The sequence below is a fragment of the Montipora capricornis genome, unplaced genomic scaffold, assembly GCF_036669925.1.
Source record: "Montipora capricornis isolate CH-2021 unplaced genomic scaffold, ASM3666992v2 scaffold_3, whole genome shotgun sequence".
Taxonomy (NCBI): Eukaryota; Metazoa; Cnidaria; class Anthozoa; order Scleractinia; family Acroporidae; genus Montipora; species Montipora capricornis.
This window is the reverse complement of record NW_027180040.1, coordinates 12,028-31,034: the sequence shown is the minus strand read 5'-3', so window position 1 is coordinate 31,034 and position 19,007 is coordinate 12,028. Positions and strand designations below refer to the sequence as shown.

Here is a 19,007-nt window from a genome sequence, read left to right as displayed (position 1 = left end):
AACCCTAACCCTAACCCTAACCCTAACCCTAACCCTAACCCTAACCCTAACCCTAACCCTAACCCTAACCCTAACCCTAACCCTAACCCTAACCCTAACCCTAACCCTAACCCTAACCCTAACCCTAACCCTAACCCTAACCCTAACCCTAACCCTAACCCTAACCCTAACCCTAACCCTAACCCTAACCCTAACCCTAAACCCTAACCCTAACCCTAACCCTAACCCTAACCCTAACCCTAACCCTAACCCTAACCCTAACCCTAACCCTAACCCTAACCCTAACCCTAACCCTAACCCTAACCCTAACCCTAACCCTAACCCTAACCCTAACCCTAACCCTAACCCTAACCCTAACCCTAACCCTAACCCTAACCGTAACCCTAACCCTAACCCTAACCCTAACCCTAACCCTAACCCTAACCCTAACCCTAACCCTAACCCTAACCCTAACCCTAACCCTAACCCTAACCCTAACCCTAACCCTAACCCTAACATAGAGGTATAAAGCTGTTAAATCTTCTTGTTTCACCCCCAATTCGATAGCAAGGATGGCTTTTTTTTACATTTCGTCCATCTGAGGGTTGCTCACAGTCACATTTCACCCCCAATTCGATAGCAAGGATGGTTTTTTAAAACATTTCGTCCTTCTGAGGGTTGGTCACAGTCAAATTTCACCCCCAAAAGCTATTTCAGGATGTAAAATTCAGTGATAAATTCTGTGGTGGGGTGTTTTTTTGGGCACATTTACCCTTGCAGGGTGTGGTAATTTTAAAATTTACCCCTTGTTAGGTATTTTCATGTCCCAAGTGGGGTTTTTGCACCTAATTTCACACCTTTTGGGGGTGATTTCAAGTGAAACCACATTTCAGTGAGGTGTTTTGTTGTGAAAAGTACACCCCTATCAAGGTTCACGGTTGTGATTAGGAACCCTAGTGGGGTGTTTTTGACTGAAAACCACATCTCTCTGGGGTGAGTGGATTTGCAAAATTAACCCTTGCGTGATATGAAATCAACCCAATTGGGGTGATTTTTTGTGATCCTGGACACTTGTGGGGTGATTTCAAGAGAAACAACACCTCTCTGGGATATTTTTTTCCAACAGATTCACCCCTGTGAGGGTGTTTTTTTTAGAAAAATCACCCTGCTTGTTTTTTGAGTATTCATTCTTTTTTCCACCCTAACATGTATGTGTATGTTTTGCACACACGTGAGTGGCATTGGCAAGGATCTCTATAAGAAAAAGGTCTCAAAAATGAAAAAAAAAACAACAAAACAAAACACAACCAATGCAAATGCACTACCCTTTTTTTTACTCCAGAACAAGAATGGTGATCACTTCACTGCTGCCTCCTTTTCTGCCCACTTGAAGAGCGTGCTATATGGCCTTACGGGAAAGTTGGCTTCCATAAACATACTCAGAAGTTCCTTTATCACTTGGGCGTACGACAAATCGTGAGTTATTCTTAGTAATTCAGAGGGCACTTTTAGTCTTAAAATTAGGGAAGTTGAGTCAAGAGGTCAATATATTCTTTGACTCACATGAAACAGCTTAAAAACATAGGATTCCAATAATTTATTTTTCATCAATCAGTCCTATGCACTAGAATACTTGGTTTGCATCCGTGCGAAGAGATGGCTGGTAGTTTGCTCAAGCTAATTGAATCCCATGTCCATGTTTGTTTGTTAAGTCTCTGACCTAAACAAAGTGTTTGTAAGTAGGCCACTTTCAGAATTATGCAAGAGCATTGATTGCTTATATTTTCTCTTGGGACCATTGTCAGTCTCAGGTGAAACTGGAAACAGTTATTATGCAATTCTTGGAGGGCAAACAGAGTGTTTTTCAGTCTTTGGTCAACTACCCTACAATAATTTCAGTTCTCTCATTCCCCCCTCGAGTGTAATATTACATATCATGACTCAGACATTGTTCTATGATTTTAACAGGGACTGTACGGACTCTCTCAAGGCTTCGCTAGCATCTGCGCTCAGGCATTCGCGAAAACAAGCGCAACATACATACGATCGCCGCACAGCAAATCAGAAGAAACGAATGGCGGTCGACTTAGCCAGAGATTACGCAGAGGGCCGTCTGGATGAAGGGGAAACTGCAACCGATGGGGAACCAGAAGAGGGTGATGAGACAGTCAACAGGGGCGATTTCGTCGCCGTTGTATCAGAGGAAAGCACCTATCTGAAGCCGGTGGTTTACATTGGCCAGGTCAAGTCCATAAGACAAAAAGAGGCGACGCTGTTATATTACAAACACATAGGCACCAACTTATATAAGCTTGAACTCTCGGTCGAAGAGTGGAAGGAAGACATTGACAGCCTTGTTCCTGTGGAATTGCAAGGCTCCAAAAAGCGAGGAGGTGTCTACAGACTCATGACTTCCACACGCACCATCCACAAGGCAGTGAAAGGGTAACTGTCTGTGCAGTCTTTCAGTCAAGCTCCAAACGGCGAAAAACCGTCTGATTTCCAAAAAAACAGTTTCACTTCTCTAAGTCCAGAATCAATTCACAAAAGCTTCCACCCCACAATTTTTTCTCCTCTTGTGAACAGCATGAGAGCTTGACTGAAGGGTGCATGTTTTCAAACAAGAGGGCCTAGCAGAATAAGAATTAACTTAGTTGAAGCAAAATTGGTTGTCCCAGTTTCCCAAATTCAAGTGAATGACAGGCTGATTTTATACGTAGCCTTAGTAACTTGAAATAACATCACCTCCATCATTTGAGCCAGTAATTGCTTTATTGAGCCAGTTAAATTGACAGCACATATACAAAACAAATGCAAATGTTTATTCTTACTTGGAACAACGGCAATGGGCCATTTTACAGTTGTTTGCTCAGTGACCTGGCCTATGAATGGCTGCGAGGCTGCCGGTGACCTTGAATCGATACAGACCTAACTGCTTTTATCATGTAAATTGTGTTGTTGTGATTCAAATTAGTCTACATTAACATGAGAAAAGCACAAAGGTTTGTATCAAAACAGGGTCACTGGCAGCCTCGCTTCCATTCTAAAGCCAGGCAGCTTAGCTACAACTGTAGAATGGTCTATATTTTGCATGAAGTGAAAATGAAAAATCTTTGCATAATTATCTACAATGGCCACAGATGCTTGGCCTTGCAATGGAAGCATGAAATTTCCAGTTTTGAACCGTGCAAACGAGAGCCCATTGGCTCACAAGTTTTGTTTCAAGCTTGAGTGTTCATACACTCTGTTCAGTGATTAGGAAGCATATGAAATATATTAAATAAACAGTGGTTGAGACCATAAGGTCTTTGTTGTCATGTATTCTTTTTAATTGACCAAATGCATAAATGGCGACCAAAAATGCATTCTTTTGTTTATGTGCTAATGAGACTCACTAGCCTCGCTCTCAAGCAACATTTCTTTTGTATTTTGTCCATGCAATCGAGGCTACTAAGGCTAAATAGCACATAAACAAAAGAAAATTTTTTTGGCTGCCATTTATGCATTCGGTCTATGAACCGATTCAAAACTTTCTGACACACAGAGCAGGGCTGCAATCAAAGGACTTCATTCTCGATAACAAATAAAACAGGGCAATAAATACTCAGATACTCGCTGATCGATAACTAATTTTACTCTATAAAAGTTATTGTATGTACAGATACCAAACATGAGAGATATCATGCAAGGTTGAAATCTTAATGAGAGACTTGATGGCTTTTTTGGTTTTATTCCACATATGAACAAACAAATGAAATGAAAATAATATCACCACAGTTTCAATTATTAGGAGAAAGGCAAGAGATAAGAAACTTAATACTTGTGTCCTGTAACTATGGTAACAGGTATTTCTGAGCAAGAAAAAAAAAATTCCTCACCTTAATATTGTGAGGAATGATAATTTTCAATAATTAGCTTTCTAGTTGTTCTGACACACAGAGCAGGGCTGCAATCAAAGGACTTCATTCTCGATAACAAATAAAACAGGGCAATAAATACTCAGATACTCGCTGATCGATAACTAATTTTACTCTATAAAAGTTATTGTATGTAGAGATACCAAACATGAGAGATATCATGCAAGGTTGAAATCTTAATGAGAGACTTGATGGCTTTTTTGGTTTTATTCCACATATGAACAAACAAATGAAATAAGAAACTTAATACTTGTGTCCTGTAACTATGGTAACAGGAATTTCTGAGCAAGAAAAAAAAACCTCACCTTAATATTGTGAGGAATGATAATTTTCAATAATTAGCTTTCTAGTTGTTGCTTTGGGAAGGTTAATTCTGAATGAAGAGTGCTTCATGTGTTTTTCACAGACACTAGCAGTTGAATAATGTTGTTCACACCTTAATGATACTGTACATTCAAGGTGGATGCCTTACAGGACCCTGTTTTACACAAGAAAGTCCATGTTATCAACAGGAAATTTGGATTGATTGTTTCAGTTGCCTAAATTTCTTGTCATTTATCTAAATGGAAAATAGGCTGTTCTGTTCCCGAAATTCAAACATCCTCACAATAGATAAGGATTCATGAGTTCCCAATGAAAGGCTAACAAGTATTAGTGGTTTTGGTTCCTTCCTAAAAAGGTGTGTCTCTCCTGGCAGGCCATAAATAATATTTACAATAATAATAATATTTATTCTAATTAACAATTATTGCAATATAAGTAAATGAAGAAAGACAGAAAGACATTGGCTGGCTAGAATTATTTATCGGTTGTTTTCAATCTAATCAAGGATGATGACGATAATAATGTCTTTATTCATCTACTTGTATACTTTAACAATAACACAACAATAATAATCAATATCTATAAAAAGTAAAGGGAGGAGTCAAGCACTGTTACAGTCAAGCTATGCAGTTGCATGTTTGCAGTGATGCATTTTGGGAAAAAATCTAAATGTAGAGCTGAAATATGTTTCTGCATGAACTAAGAAATTCAGAACTCTCAGTCTGAAGAATAAACAGTACAGCGGACAGAGCTTGACTGTAACGTGACAAGGTCTCTTTACTTATAATTATAGATATTGATTACTCTCCCCCGAATAAAATTCATCAACCCTCTCCCATTCCCCCTGCCCCGATGGCCGCCCGCGCCTCTTCCTGTACGAAAAATCCTGCCACGTGCTGTACCGCGCATGACGCCTCTATATCCCCCCCTTGCCCCCCGATTTCCGCCCCTACCGCGAATTCCACCCCTAGCCCCCCGACTTCCCCCCCTCCCGCTATCTACATGTTTTGGTTTGGTGGGGCACTGAGCCCTGATGTGCCCCTGTCCCCCACATCGCCAGCACCCTGAAAAAGAGAGAAAAAAGAATAGCCGTTGTATTGGCATGTAAAATGTTAATTGTGAACCGTTATCAGGTCACTGACCGTCGGCTGGTTCACTTTGCAAGTGAAGCTATGATCTTCGCAGTTAACTTGTAATGTTGAGATGATATCTGAAATAGATCCTAGCTTCACTTGATAAGTAGTCATGTGTAAATATAAAGAATATTCTATGCTTACTTGTGTACGGGTGTGGCTCCTTGGGGGGAACCTTTGTTGGGTCCTTTCCATCAGCCTTTTCTAGAAAACAGGAGTGATATAATTTCTTGCAGACTGTAGTTAAGCAAGTCAAACAGAAGTTGGCATTGTCACTGTTACGATGAAAAGCAAATGACAAATGATAGTAACTAGTTCAGTAATGTAATAAGGAAATGAATTTGTACCATTTTCTTTTTCTGGGATTCTGGTGTCACTCAAGGGTTGCGTCATCCCCTCCTGAGGGGACAACTCTTTGTGTGCTGTTTATAGAACAAATAAAACAGTTTACAAAAAGCAAGAAAGGAATGATGTTATTGTCTTCATTACATGGACTTTATTGCACATGCTTTATCCAGGCAAGGTTATCGCACACAGAGAAAGAATTGTATGGCATGACGTTCTCTCCCCATAACGAGGCACTTCAAAGAGGCCAATAAAAGCCTGTGCATTCAAAATTAATGCATCTGATTTTCCATCATGAATAATAAACCTATTTTTTGGACACCAGGTTTGTAGTAGGTTCAAATTTGTCAACTATGCCATAAATGGCAGTTTCCCCACTATCTAGTATACATTGCAGAATATCATCATGAGATATAGTGAAATGATGGTCCCCAATTTTAACAATTGAAATAGTTTCAGAAGATGTACCTTTGCATTGCTGGAAGAATAATAAATTACAATATTATATTAACGAGGCACTTCAATGCCAGTTCAGTCAAACGCACATGACAAGAAACATTGTTACTTCTAATATCAAGATCAAAGGGCTTACATGTAGCATCTGGTGGTGGTTCTAGTAAACAAAGAAAAAAGATTGATATTATTAGTATAATTACATGGAATGAACAGACTTTCTTCCAGTCACACAAGCATAAATTATTTAATTATTAGTCGTACTAATCAAATTGTGTTTGGAACATTTTCAAAGGTCACATACCAACTGGCATGATTGGTTGCTGGTGACTTTTCTCTGGAAGTAATGAGAAAGGAAAAGTTAGCTTTTCTCATAGATTATTTAATTATTGGTCGTACTAATGAAATGTCAAGGTAAGAGGCCCTCAAAGTGTTTAGAACATTTTCAAAGCTCACATACCAACTGAACAGGTCGGTTGCTGGTCACTTTTCTCTGGAAATAATGAGAAAGGAAAAGTTAGCTTTTCTCATAGATTATTTAATTATTGGTCGTACTAATCAAATGTCAAGGTAAGAGGCCTTCAAAGTGTTTGGAAATTTTTCAAAAATCACATACCAACTGACATAACTGCTTGCTGGTCACTTGTGTCTGGAAGTAATGAGAAAGGAAAAGTTAGCTTTTCACATCCTTGACTAAAGGCAATTCAAAGTTATTGTAAATGTGCATCAAATTATTTATAGACATCATTGGAGAATGTTTTGTTTCCTTGTGTTAAGTTTTTAGAGAATTTTACTGTTCACAGCTTGCAAATCACTCTTCACAAATAGCAAATGGTAATCCCCGATTTCGTATTTGAAATAGAAAAGCATTTAAATACCAGATAAAGGCGGTTCTGACATGGCTGTTTTGTTGCCATGGTAACCTGCTGGGTCAAGTCAATGACTACATCTGGTTGAGCGATTATTGCAGAACCCCAGGCCTTTAGTATCACAAGACAACAGCATTAGAGGGTTACTTTCGTCATAAATAAGACATTCATTCTCTTACTGATTTGCTGATTTGAGCCACCTTAAAGTTGTCGTTAATGAGGCCCTACCAGGGAGGGGCTGGGGCGTGTCGTTGATTCATTAAAACAATTGCTTCTGTTCCCTTGAACCCAAAATTACTTTTTGATCCCTTCAATTGTATGAAGTTCCCTTGTTCCCTGAGATATGTTGTCGTCCTTCTCCGCGTCCCCAGTTCCCCAGTTCAAATAAGCTTCGTCAGTGAAACCACTGGCAAGGCGATAATGTGCCCCAAAAAGGCCAGTCATTTGCGTTTTCTCTCACTTGGAGATCATTCAGATTGAAATTATTATTAAAATCAGCTCAAGTACACGCAATAGCGCGTTCTATCGAGTGGCAAAGGTGGGAGATTTGGAAATGTACTGGAATGAACGAAGAAGTCTCACCGCCTTCAGAGGTACTACTGTTCGACAACGTGCCAAATCGTGTCGCTCACTTGACCGAATCTAACGAACAGTTTACGGTGGGAAAAGACAGGAAAGAAAGAAACCACATTAAGAGCATTTTAGCTACAGTTTTCTTACTTACTAGATTCCATCTTTTGGATGTTCGCACTTCCCTCTAGCTATATAATGGCGCTGTGTTTTGAAAATTCCGCTGCCTGTCGTTTCCTCCAATCGCATCCCTCGTACACAGGCTCCTTGCATTTCGGTCGATCGGTCGATCGCGATGTTTCTCGGCTTTGACTTCCGACAGGCTCCGGGAAATGTCGGAGATAATCTTCGGCTGTTTGGGAGAGAGGTTTTTGTGTCGGAATCGAAATTTCTGTTTTTTCCACAAAAAACTCGCTTTCGTGCCTCGTCCAAGGCCTTGCAACGAACAAACCATTTCCCAGGCATCCCCTCCCCGAGGAATAAAGAGTAATGGCTGACCCAGCGTGTTTAAAGAGGCTTTTGAGAGAAACCTTGATTCAGATGAAGATCGATGAAGGTATTTTCATATCAACTGCATTCGTGTGGCTCTTAACTTCAGCTCAATCTGGCTGCTAAGAGAAAATGCCATTCCTTCGCGGGATTTTAGGCTAAATAGAGTCGAGTGCATCTTGTTGTACTTATTTGTAAAGCTTCGCGCGTGCCGCAATTGCTACGCCATCCAAGCTTTCCCTTTTATTTTAATTGGTTTTTACTTTAGCGAAAGTTCATTATTACACTTTTCCGTTTCTTGGCGAAAGGAACTTGCTTGTCTTATGAGTACATTTGTAATGTTTTTCCCGCGAAACCGGCCCGTTTTCCCAATATCAACACAGCTGACAAGAACCCTAAAACAATTTAGCTTGGCATTTATGCTTAACAGTACAGTCTGGCATAAGCTAGGAGTTAAGGGCCATATTTCATTGCATATCATAGTTTGCTGTCGTTAATTCCGAAATTTAGTCGACCAATGGCCGCTGTGACGTTGAATGTAGTATTTAAGTCGAGCGCAATGTTTGGACAACTTTGAAAGCTTACTGCGAGCTTAACCAGTGGGCTTACAATGGCTCAATGACTGCTCGGAGTCTGGTCAGGAGCTCTTGACGTCATAGACACAGTGTCGACCTTGAAATCTTTTAAATAAGAGCCGTTAATTCCGAAATTTAGTCGACCAATGGCCGCTGTGACGTTGATTGTTTAGTATTTAAGTCGAGCGCAATGTTTGGACAACTTTGAAAGCTTACTGCGAGCTTAACCAGTGGGCTTACAATGGCTCAATGACTGCTCGGAGTCTGGTCAGGAGCTCTTGACGTCATAGACACAGTGTCGACCTTGAAATCTTTTAAATAAGAGCCGTTAATTCCGAAATTTACTCGACCAATGGCCACTGTGACGTTGATTGTTTAGTATTTAAGTCGAGCGCAATGTTTGGACAACTTTGAAAGCTTACTGCGAGCTTAACCAGTGGGCTTACAATGGCTCAATGACTGCTCGGAGTCTGGTCAGGAGCTCTTGACGTCATAGACACAGTGTCGACCTTGAAATCTTTTAAATAAGAGCCGTTAATTCCGAAATTTAGTCGACCAATGGCCGCTGTGACGTTGAATGTAGTATTTAAGTCGAGCGCAATGTTTGGACAACTTTGAAAGCTTACTGCGAGCTTAACCAGTGGGCTTACAATGGCTCAATGACTGCTCGGACTCTGGTCAGGAGCTCTTGACGTCATAGACACAGTGTCGACCTTGAAATCTTTTAAATAAGAGCCGTTAATTCCGAAATTTAGTCGACCAATGGCCGCTGTGACGTTGATTGTTTAGTATTTAAGTCGAGCGCAATGTTTGGACAACTTTGAAAGCTTACTGCGAGCTTAACCAGTGGGCTTACAATGGCTCAATGACTGCTCGGAGTCTGGTCAGGAGCTCTTGACGTCATAGACACAGTGTCGACCTTGAAATCTTTTAAATAAGAGCCGTTAATTCCGAAATTTACTCGACCAATGGCCACTGTGACGTTGATTGTTTAGTATTTAAGTCGAGCGCAATGTTTGGACAACTTTGAAAGCTTACTGCGAGCTTAACCAGTGGGCTTACAATGGCTCAATGACTGCTCGGAGTCTGGTCAGGAGCTCTTGACGTCATAGACACAGTGTCGACCTTGAAATCTTTTAAATAAGAGCCGTTAATTCCGAAATTTAGTCGACCAATGGCCGCTGTGACGTTGAATGTAGTATTTAAGTCGAGCGCAATGTTTGGACAACTTTGAAAGCTTACTGCGAGCTTAACCAGTGGGCTTACAATGGCTCAATGACTGCTCGGAGTCTGGTCAGGAGCTCTTGACGTCATAGACACAGTGTCGACCTTGAAATCTTTTAAATAAGAGCCGTTAATTCCGAAATTTACTCGACCAATGGCCGCTGTGACGTTGATTGTTTAGTATTTAAGTCGAGCGCAATGTTTGGACAACTTTGAAAGCTTACTGCGAGCTTAACCAGTGGGCTTACAATGGCTCAATGACTGCTCGGAGTCTGGTCAGGAGCTCTTGACGTCATAGACACAGTGTCGACCTTGAAATCTTTTAAATAAGAGCCGTTAATTCCGAAATTTAGTCGACCAATGGCCGCTGTGACGTTGATTGTTTAGTATTTAAGTCGAGCGCAATGTTTGGACAACTTTGAAAGCTTACTGCGAGCTTAACCAGTGGGCTTACAATGGCTCAATGACTGCTCGGAGTCTGGTCAGGAGCTCTTGACGTCATAGACACAGTGTCGACCTTGAAATCTTTTAAATAAGAGCCGTTAATTCCGAAATTTACTCGACCAATGGCCACTGTGACGTTGATTGTTTAGTATTTAAGTCGAGCGCAATGTTTGGACAACTTTGAAAGCTTACTGCGAGCTTAACCAGTGGGCTTACAATGGCTCAATGACTGCTCGGAGTCTGGTCAGGAGCTCTTGACGTCATAGACACAGTGTCGACCTTGAAATCTTTTAAATAAGAGCCGTTAATTCCGAAATTTACTCGACCAATGGCCGCTGTGACGTTGAATGTAGTATTTAAGTCGAGCGCAATGTTTGGACAACTTTGAAAGCTTACTGCGAGCTTAACCAGTGGGCTTACAATGGCTCAATGACTGCTCGGACTCTGGTCAGGAGCTCTTGACGTCATAGACACAGTGTCGACCTTGAAATCTTTTAAATAAGAGCCGTTAATTCCGAAATTTACTCGACCAATGGCCGCTGTGACGTTGATTGTTTAGTATTTAAGTCGAGCGCAATGTTTGGACAACTTTGAAAGCTTACTGCGAGCTTAACCAGTGGGCTTACAATGGCTCAATGACTGCTCGGAGTCTGGTCAGGAGCTCTTGACGTCATAGACACAGTGTCGACCTTGAAATCTTTTAAATAAGAGCCGTTAATTCCGAAATTTACTCGACCAATGGCCGCTGTGACGTTGAATGTAGTATTTAAGTCGAGCGCAATGTTTGGACAACTTTGAAAGCTTACTGCGAGCTTAACCAGTGGGCTTACAATGGCTCAATGACTGCTCGGAGTCTGGTCAGGAGCTCTTGACGTCATAGACACAGTGTCGACCTTGAAATCTTTTAAATAAGAGCCGTTAATTCCGAAATTTACTCGACCAATGGCCGCTGTGACGTTGAATGTAGTATTTAAGTCGAGCGCAATGTTTGGACAACTTTGAAAGCTTACTGCGAGCTTAACCAGTGGGCTTACAATGGCTCAATGACTGCTCGGAGTCTGGTCAGGAGCTCTTGACGTCATAGACACAGTGTCGACCTTGAAATCTTTTAAATAAGAGCCGTTAATTCCGAAATTTACTCGACCAATGGCCACTGTGACGTTGATTGTTTAGTATTTAAGTCGAGCGCAATGTTTGGACAACTTTGAAAGCTTACTGCGAGCTTAACCAGTGGGCTTACAATGGCTCAATGACTGCTCGGAGTCTGGTCAGGAGCTCTTGACGTCATAGACACAGTGTCGACCTTGAAATCTTTTAAATAAGAGCCGTTAATTCCGAAATTTACTCGACCAATGGCCGCTGTGACGTTGATTGTTAGTATTTAAGTCGAGCGCAATGTTTGGACAACTTTGAAAGCTTACTGCGAGCTTAACCAGTGGGCTTACAATGGCTCAATGACTGCTCGGAGTCTGGTCAGGAGCTCTTGACGTCATAGACACAGTGTCGACCTTGAAATCTTTTAAATAAGAGCCGTTAATTCCGAAATTTACTCGACCAATGGCCACTGTGACGTTGATTGTTTAGTATTTAAGTCGAGCGCAATGTTTGGACAACTTTGAAAGCTTACTGCGAGCTTAACCAGTGGGCTTACAATGGCTCAATGACTGCTCGGAGTCTGGTCAGGAGCTCTTGACGTCATAGACACAGTGTCGACCTTGAAATCTTTTAAATAAGAGCCGTTAATTCCGAAATTTACTCGACCAATGGCCGCTGTGACGTTGAATGTAGTATTTAAGTCGAGCGCAATGTTTGGACAACTTTGAAAGCTTACTGCGAGCTTAACCAGTGGGCTTACAATGGCTCAATGACTGCTCGGAGTCTGGTCAGGAGCTCTTGACGTCATAGACACAGTGTCGACCTTGAAATCTTTTAAATAAGAGCCGTTAATTCCGAAATTTACTCGACCAATGGCCGCTGTGACGTTGATTGTTTAGTATTTAAGTCGAGCGCAATGTTTGGACAACTTTGAAAGCTTACTGCGAGCTTAACCAGTGGGCTTACAATGGCTCAATGACTGCTCGGAGTCTGGTCAGGAGCTCTTGACGTCATAGACACAGTGTCGACCTTGAAATCTTTTAAATAAGAGCCGTTAATTCCGAAATTTACTCGACCAATGGCCGCTGTGACGTTGAATGTAGTATTTAAGTCGAGCGCAATGTTTGGACAACTTTGAAAGCTTACTGCGAGCTTAACCAGTGGGCTTACAATGGCTCAATGACTGCTCGGAGTCTGGTCAGGAGCTCTTGACGTCATAGACACAGTGTCGACCTTGAAATCTTTTAAATAAGAGCCGTTAATTCCGAAATTTACTCGACCAATGGCCGCTGTGACGTTGATTGTTTAGTATTTAAGTCGAGCGCAATGTTTGGACAACTTTGAAAGCTTACTGCGAGCTTAACCAGTGGGCTTACAATGGCTCAATGACTGCTCGGAGTCTGGTCAGGAGCTCTTGACGTCATAGACACAGTGTCGACCTTGAAATCTTTTAAATAAGAGCCGTTAATTCCGAAATTTACTCGACCAATGGCCACTGTGACGTTGATTGTTTAGTATTTAAGTCGAGCGCAATGTTTGGACAACTTTGAAAGCTTACTGCGAGCTTAACCAGTGGGCTTACAATGGCTCAATGACTGCTCGGAGTCTGGTCAGGAGCTCTTGACGTCATAGACACAGTGTCGACCTTGAAATCTTTTAAATAAGAGCCGTTAATTCCGAAATTTACTCGACCAATGGCCGCTGTGACGTTGAATGTAGTATTTAAGTCGAGCGCAATGTTTGGACAACTTTGAAAGCTTACTGCGAGCTTAACCAGTGGGCTTACAATGGCTCAATGACTGCTCGGAGTCTGGTCAGGAGCTCTTGACGTCATAGACACAGTGTCGACCTTGAAATCTTTTAAATAAGAGCCGTTAATTCCGAAATTTACTCGACCAATGGCCACTGTGACGTTGATTGTTTAGTATTTAAGTCGAGCGCAATGTTTGGACAACTTTGAAAGCTTACTGCGAGCTTAACCAGTGGGCTTACAATGGCTCAATGACTGCTCGGAGTCTGGTCAGGAGCTCTTGACGTCATAGACACAGTGTCGACCTTGAAATCTTTTAAATAAGAGCCGTTAATTCCGAAATTTAGTCGACCAATGGCCGCTGTGACGTTGAATGTTTAGTATTTAAGTCGAGCGCAATGTTTGGACAACTTTGAAAGCTTACTGCGAGCTTAACCAGTGGGCTTACAATGGCTCAATGACTGCTCGGAGTCTGGTCAGGAGCTCTTGACGTCATAGACACAGTGTCGACCTTGAAATCTTTTAAATAAGAGCCGTTAATTCCGAAATTTAGTCGACCAATGGCCGCTGTGACGTTGATTGTTTAGTATTTAAGTCGAGCGCAATGTTTGGACAACTTTGAAAGCTTACTGCGAGCTTAACCAGTGGGCTTACAATGGCTCAATGACTGCTCGGAGTCTGGTCAGGAGCTCTTGACGTCATAGACACAGTGTCGACCTTGAAATCTTTTAAATAAGAGCCGTTAATTCCGAAATTTACTCGACCAATGGCCACTGTGACGTTGATTGTTTAGTATTTAAGTCGAGCGCAATGTTTGGACAACTTTGAAAGCTTACTGCGAGCTTAACCAGTGGGCTTACAATGGCTCAATGACTGCTCGGAGTCTGGTCAGGAGCTCTTGACGTCATAGACACAGTGTCGACCTTGAAATCTTTTAAATAAGAGCCGTTAATTCCGAAATTTAGTCGACCAATGGCCGCTGTGACGTTGATTGTTTAGTATTTAAGTCGAGCGCAATGTTTGGACAACTTTGAAAGCTTACTGCGAGCTTAACCAGTGGGCTTACAATGGCTCAATGACTGCTCGGAGTCTGGTCAGGAGCTCTTGACGTCATAGACACAGTGTCGACCTTGAAATCTTTTAAATAAGAGCCGTTAATTCCGAAATTTACTCGACCAATGGCCTCTGTGACGTTGATTGTTTAGTATTTAAGTCGAGCGCAATGTTTGGACAACTTTGAAAGCTTACTGCGAGCTTAACCAGTGGGCTTACAATGGCTCAATGACTGCTCGGAGTCTGGTCAGGAGCTCTTGACGTCATAGACACAGTGTCGACCTTGAAATCTTTTAAATAAGAGCCGTTAATTCCGAAATTTAGTCGACCAATGGCCGCTGTGACGTTGAATGTTAGTATTTAAGTCGAGCGCAATGTTTGGACAACTTTGAAAGCTTACTGCGAGCTTAACCAGTGGGCTTACAATGGCTCAATGACTGCTCGGAGTCTGGTCAGGAGCTCTTGACGTCATAGACACAGTGTCGACCTTGAAATCTTTTAAATAAGAGCCGTTAATTCCGAAATTTACTCGACCAATGGCCACTGTGACGTTGATTGTTTAGTATTTAAGTCGAGCGCAATGTTTGGACAACTTTGAAAGCTTACTGCGAGCTTAACCAGTGGGCTTACAATGGCTCAATGACTGCTCGGAGTCTGGTCAGGAGCTCTTGACGTCATAGACACAGTGTCGACCTTGAAATCTTTTAAATAAGAGCCGTTAATTCCGAAATTTACTCGACCAATGGCCGCTGTGACGTTGATTGTTTAGTATTTAAGTCGAGCGCAATGTTTGGACAACTTTGAAAGCTTACTGCGAGCTTAACCAGTGGGCTTACAATGGCTCAATGACTGCTCGTACTCTGGTCAGGAGCTCTTGACGTCATAGACACAGTGTCGACCTTGAAATCTTTTAAATAAGAGCCGTTAATTCCGAAATTTAGTCGACCAATGGCCGCTGTGACGTTGATTGTTTAGTATTTAAGTCGAGCGCAATGTTTGGACAACTTTGAAAGCTTACTGCGAGCTTAACCAGTGGGCTTACAATGGCTCAATGACTGCTCGGAGTCTGGTCAGGAGCTCTTGACGTCATAGACACAGTGTCGACCTTGAAATCTTTTAAATAAGAGCCGTTAATTCCGAAATTTACTCGACCAATGGCCGCTGTGACGTTGATTGTTTAGTATTTAAGTCGAGCGCAATGTTTGGACAACTTTGAAAGCTTACTGCGAGCTTAACCAGTTGTCTTACAATGGCTCAATGACTGCTCGGAGTCTGGTCAGGAGCTCTTGACGTCATAGACACAGTGTCGACCTTGAAATCTTTTAAATAAGAGCCGTTAATTCCGAAATTTACTCGACCAATGGCCGCTGTGACGTTGATGTTTAGTATTTAAGTCGAGCGCAATGTTTGGACAACTTTGAAAGCTTACTGCGAGCTTAACCAGTGGGCTTACAATGGCTCAATGACTGCTCGGAGTCTGGTCAGGAGCTCTTGACGTCATAGACACAGTGTCGACCTTGAAATCTTTTAAATAAGAGCCGTTAATTCCGAAATTTACTCGACCAATGGCCGCTGTGACGTTGATTGTTTAGTATTTATGTCGATCGCATGTTTTGGACAACTTTGAAAGCTTACTGCGAGCTTAACCAGTGGGCTTACAATGGCTCAATGACTGCTCGTACTCTGGTCAGGAGCTCTTGACGTCATAGACACAGTGTCGACCTTGAAATCTTTTAAATAAGAGCCGTTAATTCCGAAATTTACTCGACCAATGGCCGCTGTGACGTTGATTGTTTAGTATTTAAGTCGAGCGCAATGTTTGGACAACTTTGAAAGCTTACTGCGAGCTTAACCAGTGGGCTTACAATGGCTCAATGACTGCTCGGAGTCTGGTCAGAGCTCTTGACGTCATAGACAGCGTGTCGACCTTGAAATCTTTTAAATAAGAGCCGTTAATTCCGAAATTTACTCGACCAATGGCCACTGTGACGTTGATTGTTTAGTATTTAAGTCGAGCGCAATGTTTGGACAACTTTGAAAGCTTACTGCGAGCTTAACCAGTGGGCTTACAATGGCTCAATGACTGCTCGTAGTCTGGTCAGGAGCTCTTGACTTCATAGACACAGTGTCGACCTTGAAATCTTTTAAAGAAGAGCCGTTAATTCCGACATTTACTCGACCAATGGCCGCTGTGACGTTGAATGTAGTATTTAAGTCGAGCGCAATGTTTGGACAACTTTGAAAGCTTACTGCGAGCTTAACCAGTGGGCTTACAATGGCTCAATGACTGCTCGGAGTCTGGTCAGGAGCTCTTGACGTCATAGACACAGTGTCGACCTTGAAATCTTTTAAATAAGAGCCGTTAATTCCGAAATTTAGGCTCGACGGGAGGCAATGGCCGCTGTGACCGTTGATTGTTTAGTATTTAAGTCGAGCGCAATGTTTGGACAACTTTGAAAGCTTACTGCGAGCTTAACCATTGGGCTTACAATGGCTCAATTGACTGCTCGGAGTCTGGTCAGTAGCTATTGACGTCATAGCCACAGCTCGACCTTGAAATCGTTTAAATATAGAGCCGTTAATTCCTAAATTTAGTCGCCCAATGGGCGCTGTGACGTTGGTTGTTTTTAGTATGTTTAAGTCGAGCGCAATGTTTTGGACAACGTTGAAAGCTTACTGCGAGCTTAACCAGTGGGCTTACAATGTCTCAATGACTGCTCGGAGTCTGGTCCAGAGAGGGGGGGGGGGAAGTGGAGCTCTTGACGTCATAGTCACCCCCCCAACCCCAGACAGTGTCGACCTTGAAATCTTTTAAATAAGAGCCGTTAATTCCGAAATTTAGTCGACTAATGGCCGCTGTGACGTTGAATGCAGTAGTTAAGTCGAGCGCAATATTGGGACAACTTTGAAAGCTAACTGCGAGCTCAACCAGTGGGCTTACAATGGCTCAATGACTGCTCGGAGTCTGGTCAGGAGCTCTTGAACGTCATAGACACAGTGTCGACCTTGAAATCTTTTAAATAAGAGGCCGTTAATTCCGAATTTTAGTCGACCAATGGCCGCTGTGACGGTGATTGTTTATTATTTAAGTCGAGCGCAATGTTTGGGACAACTTTGAAAGCTGCTGCGAGCTTGAACCAGTGCGCTTACAATGGCACAATGACTGCTCTGAGTCTGGTCCATGAGCTCTTGACGTCATAGACCCAGTGTCGACGTTGACTCTTTTAAATAAGCGCCGTTATTTCCGAAATTTACTCGACCAATTTCCACTTTGACGTTGATTGTTTAGTATTTAAGTCGAGCGCAATGTTTGGACAACTTTGAAAGCTTACTGCGAGCTTAACCAGTGGGCTTACAATGGCTCAATGACTGCTCGGAGTCTGGTCAGGAGCTCTTGACGTCATAGACACAGTGTCGACCTTGAAATCTTTTAAATAAGAGCCGTTAATTCCGAAATTTAGTCGACCAATGGCCGCTGTGACGTTGATTGTTTAGTATTTAAGTCGAGCGCAATGTTTGGACAACTTTGAAAGCTTACTGCGAGCTTAACCAGTGGGCTTACAATGGCTCAATGACTGCTCGGAGTCTGGTCAGGAGCTCTTGACGTCATAGACACAGTGTCGACCTTGAAATCTTTTAAATAAGAGCCGTTAATTCCGAAATTTACTCGACCAATGGCCGCTGTGACGTTGATTGTTTAGTATTTAAGTCGAGCGCAATGTTTGGACAACTTTGAAAGCTTACTGCGAGCTTAACCAGTGGGCTTACAATGGCTCAATGACTGCTCGGAGTCTGGTCAGGAGCTCTTGACGTCATAGACACAGTGTCGACCTTGAAATCTTTTAAATAAGAGCCGTTAATTCCGAAATTTACTCGACCAATGGCCGCTGTGACGTTGATTGTAGTATTTAAGTCGAGCGCAATGTTTGGACAACTTTGAAAGCTTACTGCGAGCTTAACCAGTGGGCTTACAATGGCTCAATGACTGCTCGGAGTCTGGTCAGGAGCTCTTGACGTCATAGACACAGTGTCGACCTTGAAATCTTTTAAATAAGAGCCGTTAATTCCGAAATTTACTCGACCAATGGCCGCTGTGACGTTGATTGTTTAGTATTTAAGTCGAGCGCAATGTTTGGACAACTTTGAAAGCTTACTGCGAGCTTAACCAGTGGGCTTACAATGGCTCAATGACTGCTCGGAGTCTGGTCAGGAGCTCTTGACGTCATAGACACAGTGTCGACCTTGAAATCTTTTAAATAAGAGCCGTTAATTCCGAAATTTACTCGACCAATGGCCGCTGTGACGTTGATTGTTTAGTATTTAAGTCGAGCGCAATGTTTGGACAACTTTGAAAGCTTACTGCGAGCTTAACCAGTGGGCTTACAATGGCTCAATGACTGCTCGGAGTCTGGTCAGGAGCTCTTGACGTCATAGACACAGTGTCGACCTTGAAATCTTTTAAATAAGAGCCGTTAATTCCGAAATTTACTCGACCAATGGCCGCTGTGACGTTGATTGTTTAGTATTTAAGTCGAGCGCAATGTTTGGACAACTTTGAAAGCTTACTGCGAGCTTAACCAGTGGGCTTACAATGGCTCAATGACTGCTCGGAGTCTGGTCAGGAGCTCTTGACGTCATAGACACAGTGTCGACCTTGAAATCTTTTAAATAAGAGCCGTTAATTCCGAAATTTACTCGACCAATGGCCGCTGTGACGTTGAATGTAGTATTTAAGTCGAGCGCAATGTTTGGACAACTTTGAAAGCTTACTGCGAGCTTAACCAGTG

The 19,007-nt window shown here is 42.3% G+C and overlaps 1 protein-coding gene and 1 pseudogene across 1 annotated transcript; one reads left to right on the top strand and one right to left on the bottom strand.

The window, feature by feature from the left end:
• The first annotated feature begins 1,246 nt into the window (after window positions 1-1,246).
• Window positions 1,247-3,282, top strand: LOC138035181 (uncharacterized; annotated as a pseudogene).
• On the bottom strand, window positions 2,733-7,813 carry LOC138035180 (guanyl-specific ribonuclease pgl-1-like). Its single transcript, XM_068882003.1, has 8 exons — window positions 7,745-7,813; window positions 6,768-6,800; window positions 6,612-6,644; window positions 6,456-6,488; window positions 6,291-6,311; window positions 5,701-5,775; window positions 5,498-5,557; window positions 2,733-5,284 (listed from the first exon to the last, which is right to left on the bottom strand). The coding sequence occupies exons 1-8, from the start codon at window positions 7,752-7,754 to the stop codon at window positions 4,998-5,000; spliced, it is 552 nt and encodes a 183-aa protein (XP_068738104.1). The 5' UTR covers window positions 7,755-7,813; the 3' UTR covers window positions 2,733-4,997.
• Between the last annotated feature and the right edge of the window lie 11,194 nt (window positions 7,814-19,007).

Excerpts from the sequence above, each read along its gene's own strand:
- LOC138035180 (XM_068882003.1), bottom strand. Across the intron at positions 5,558-5,700 it reads AATCCCAGAAAAAGAAAATG|AAAAGGCTGATGGAAAGGAC; the intron begins GTACAAATTCAT and ends CCTGTTTTCTAG. Across the intron at positions 5,285-5,497 it reads GGAGCCACACCCGTACACAA|GGTGCTGGCGATGTGGGGGA; the intron begins GTAAGCATAGAA and ends TCTCTTTTTCAG.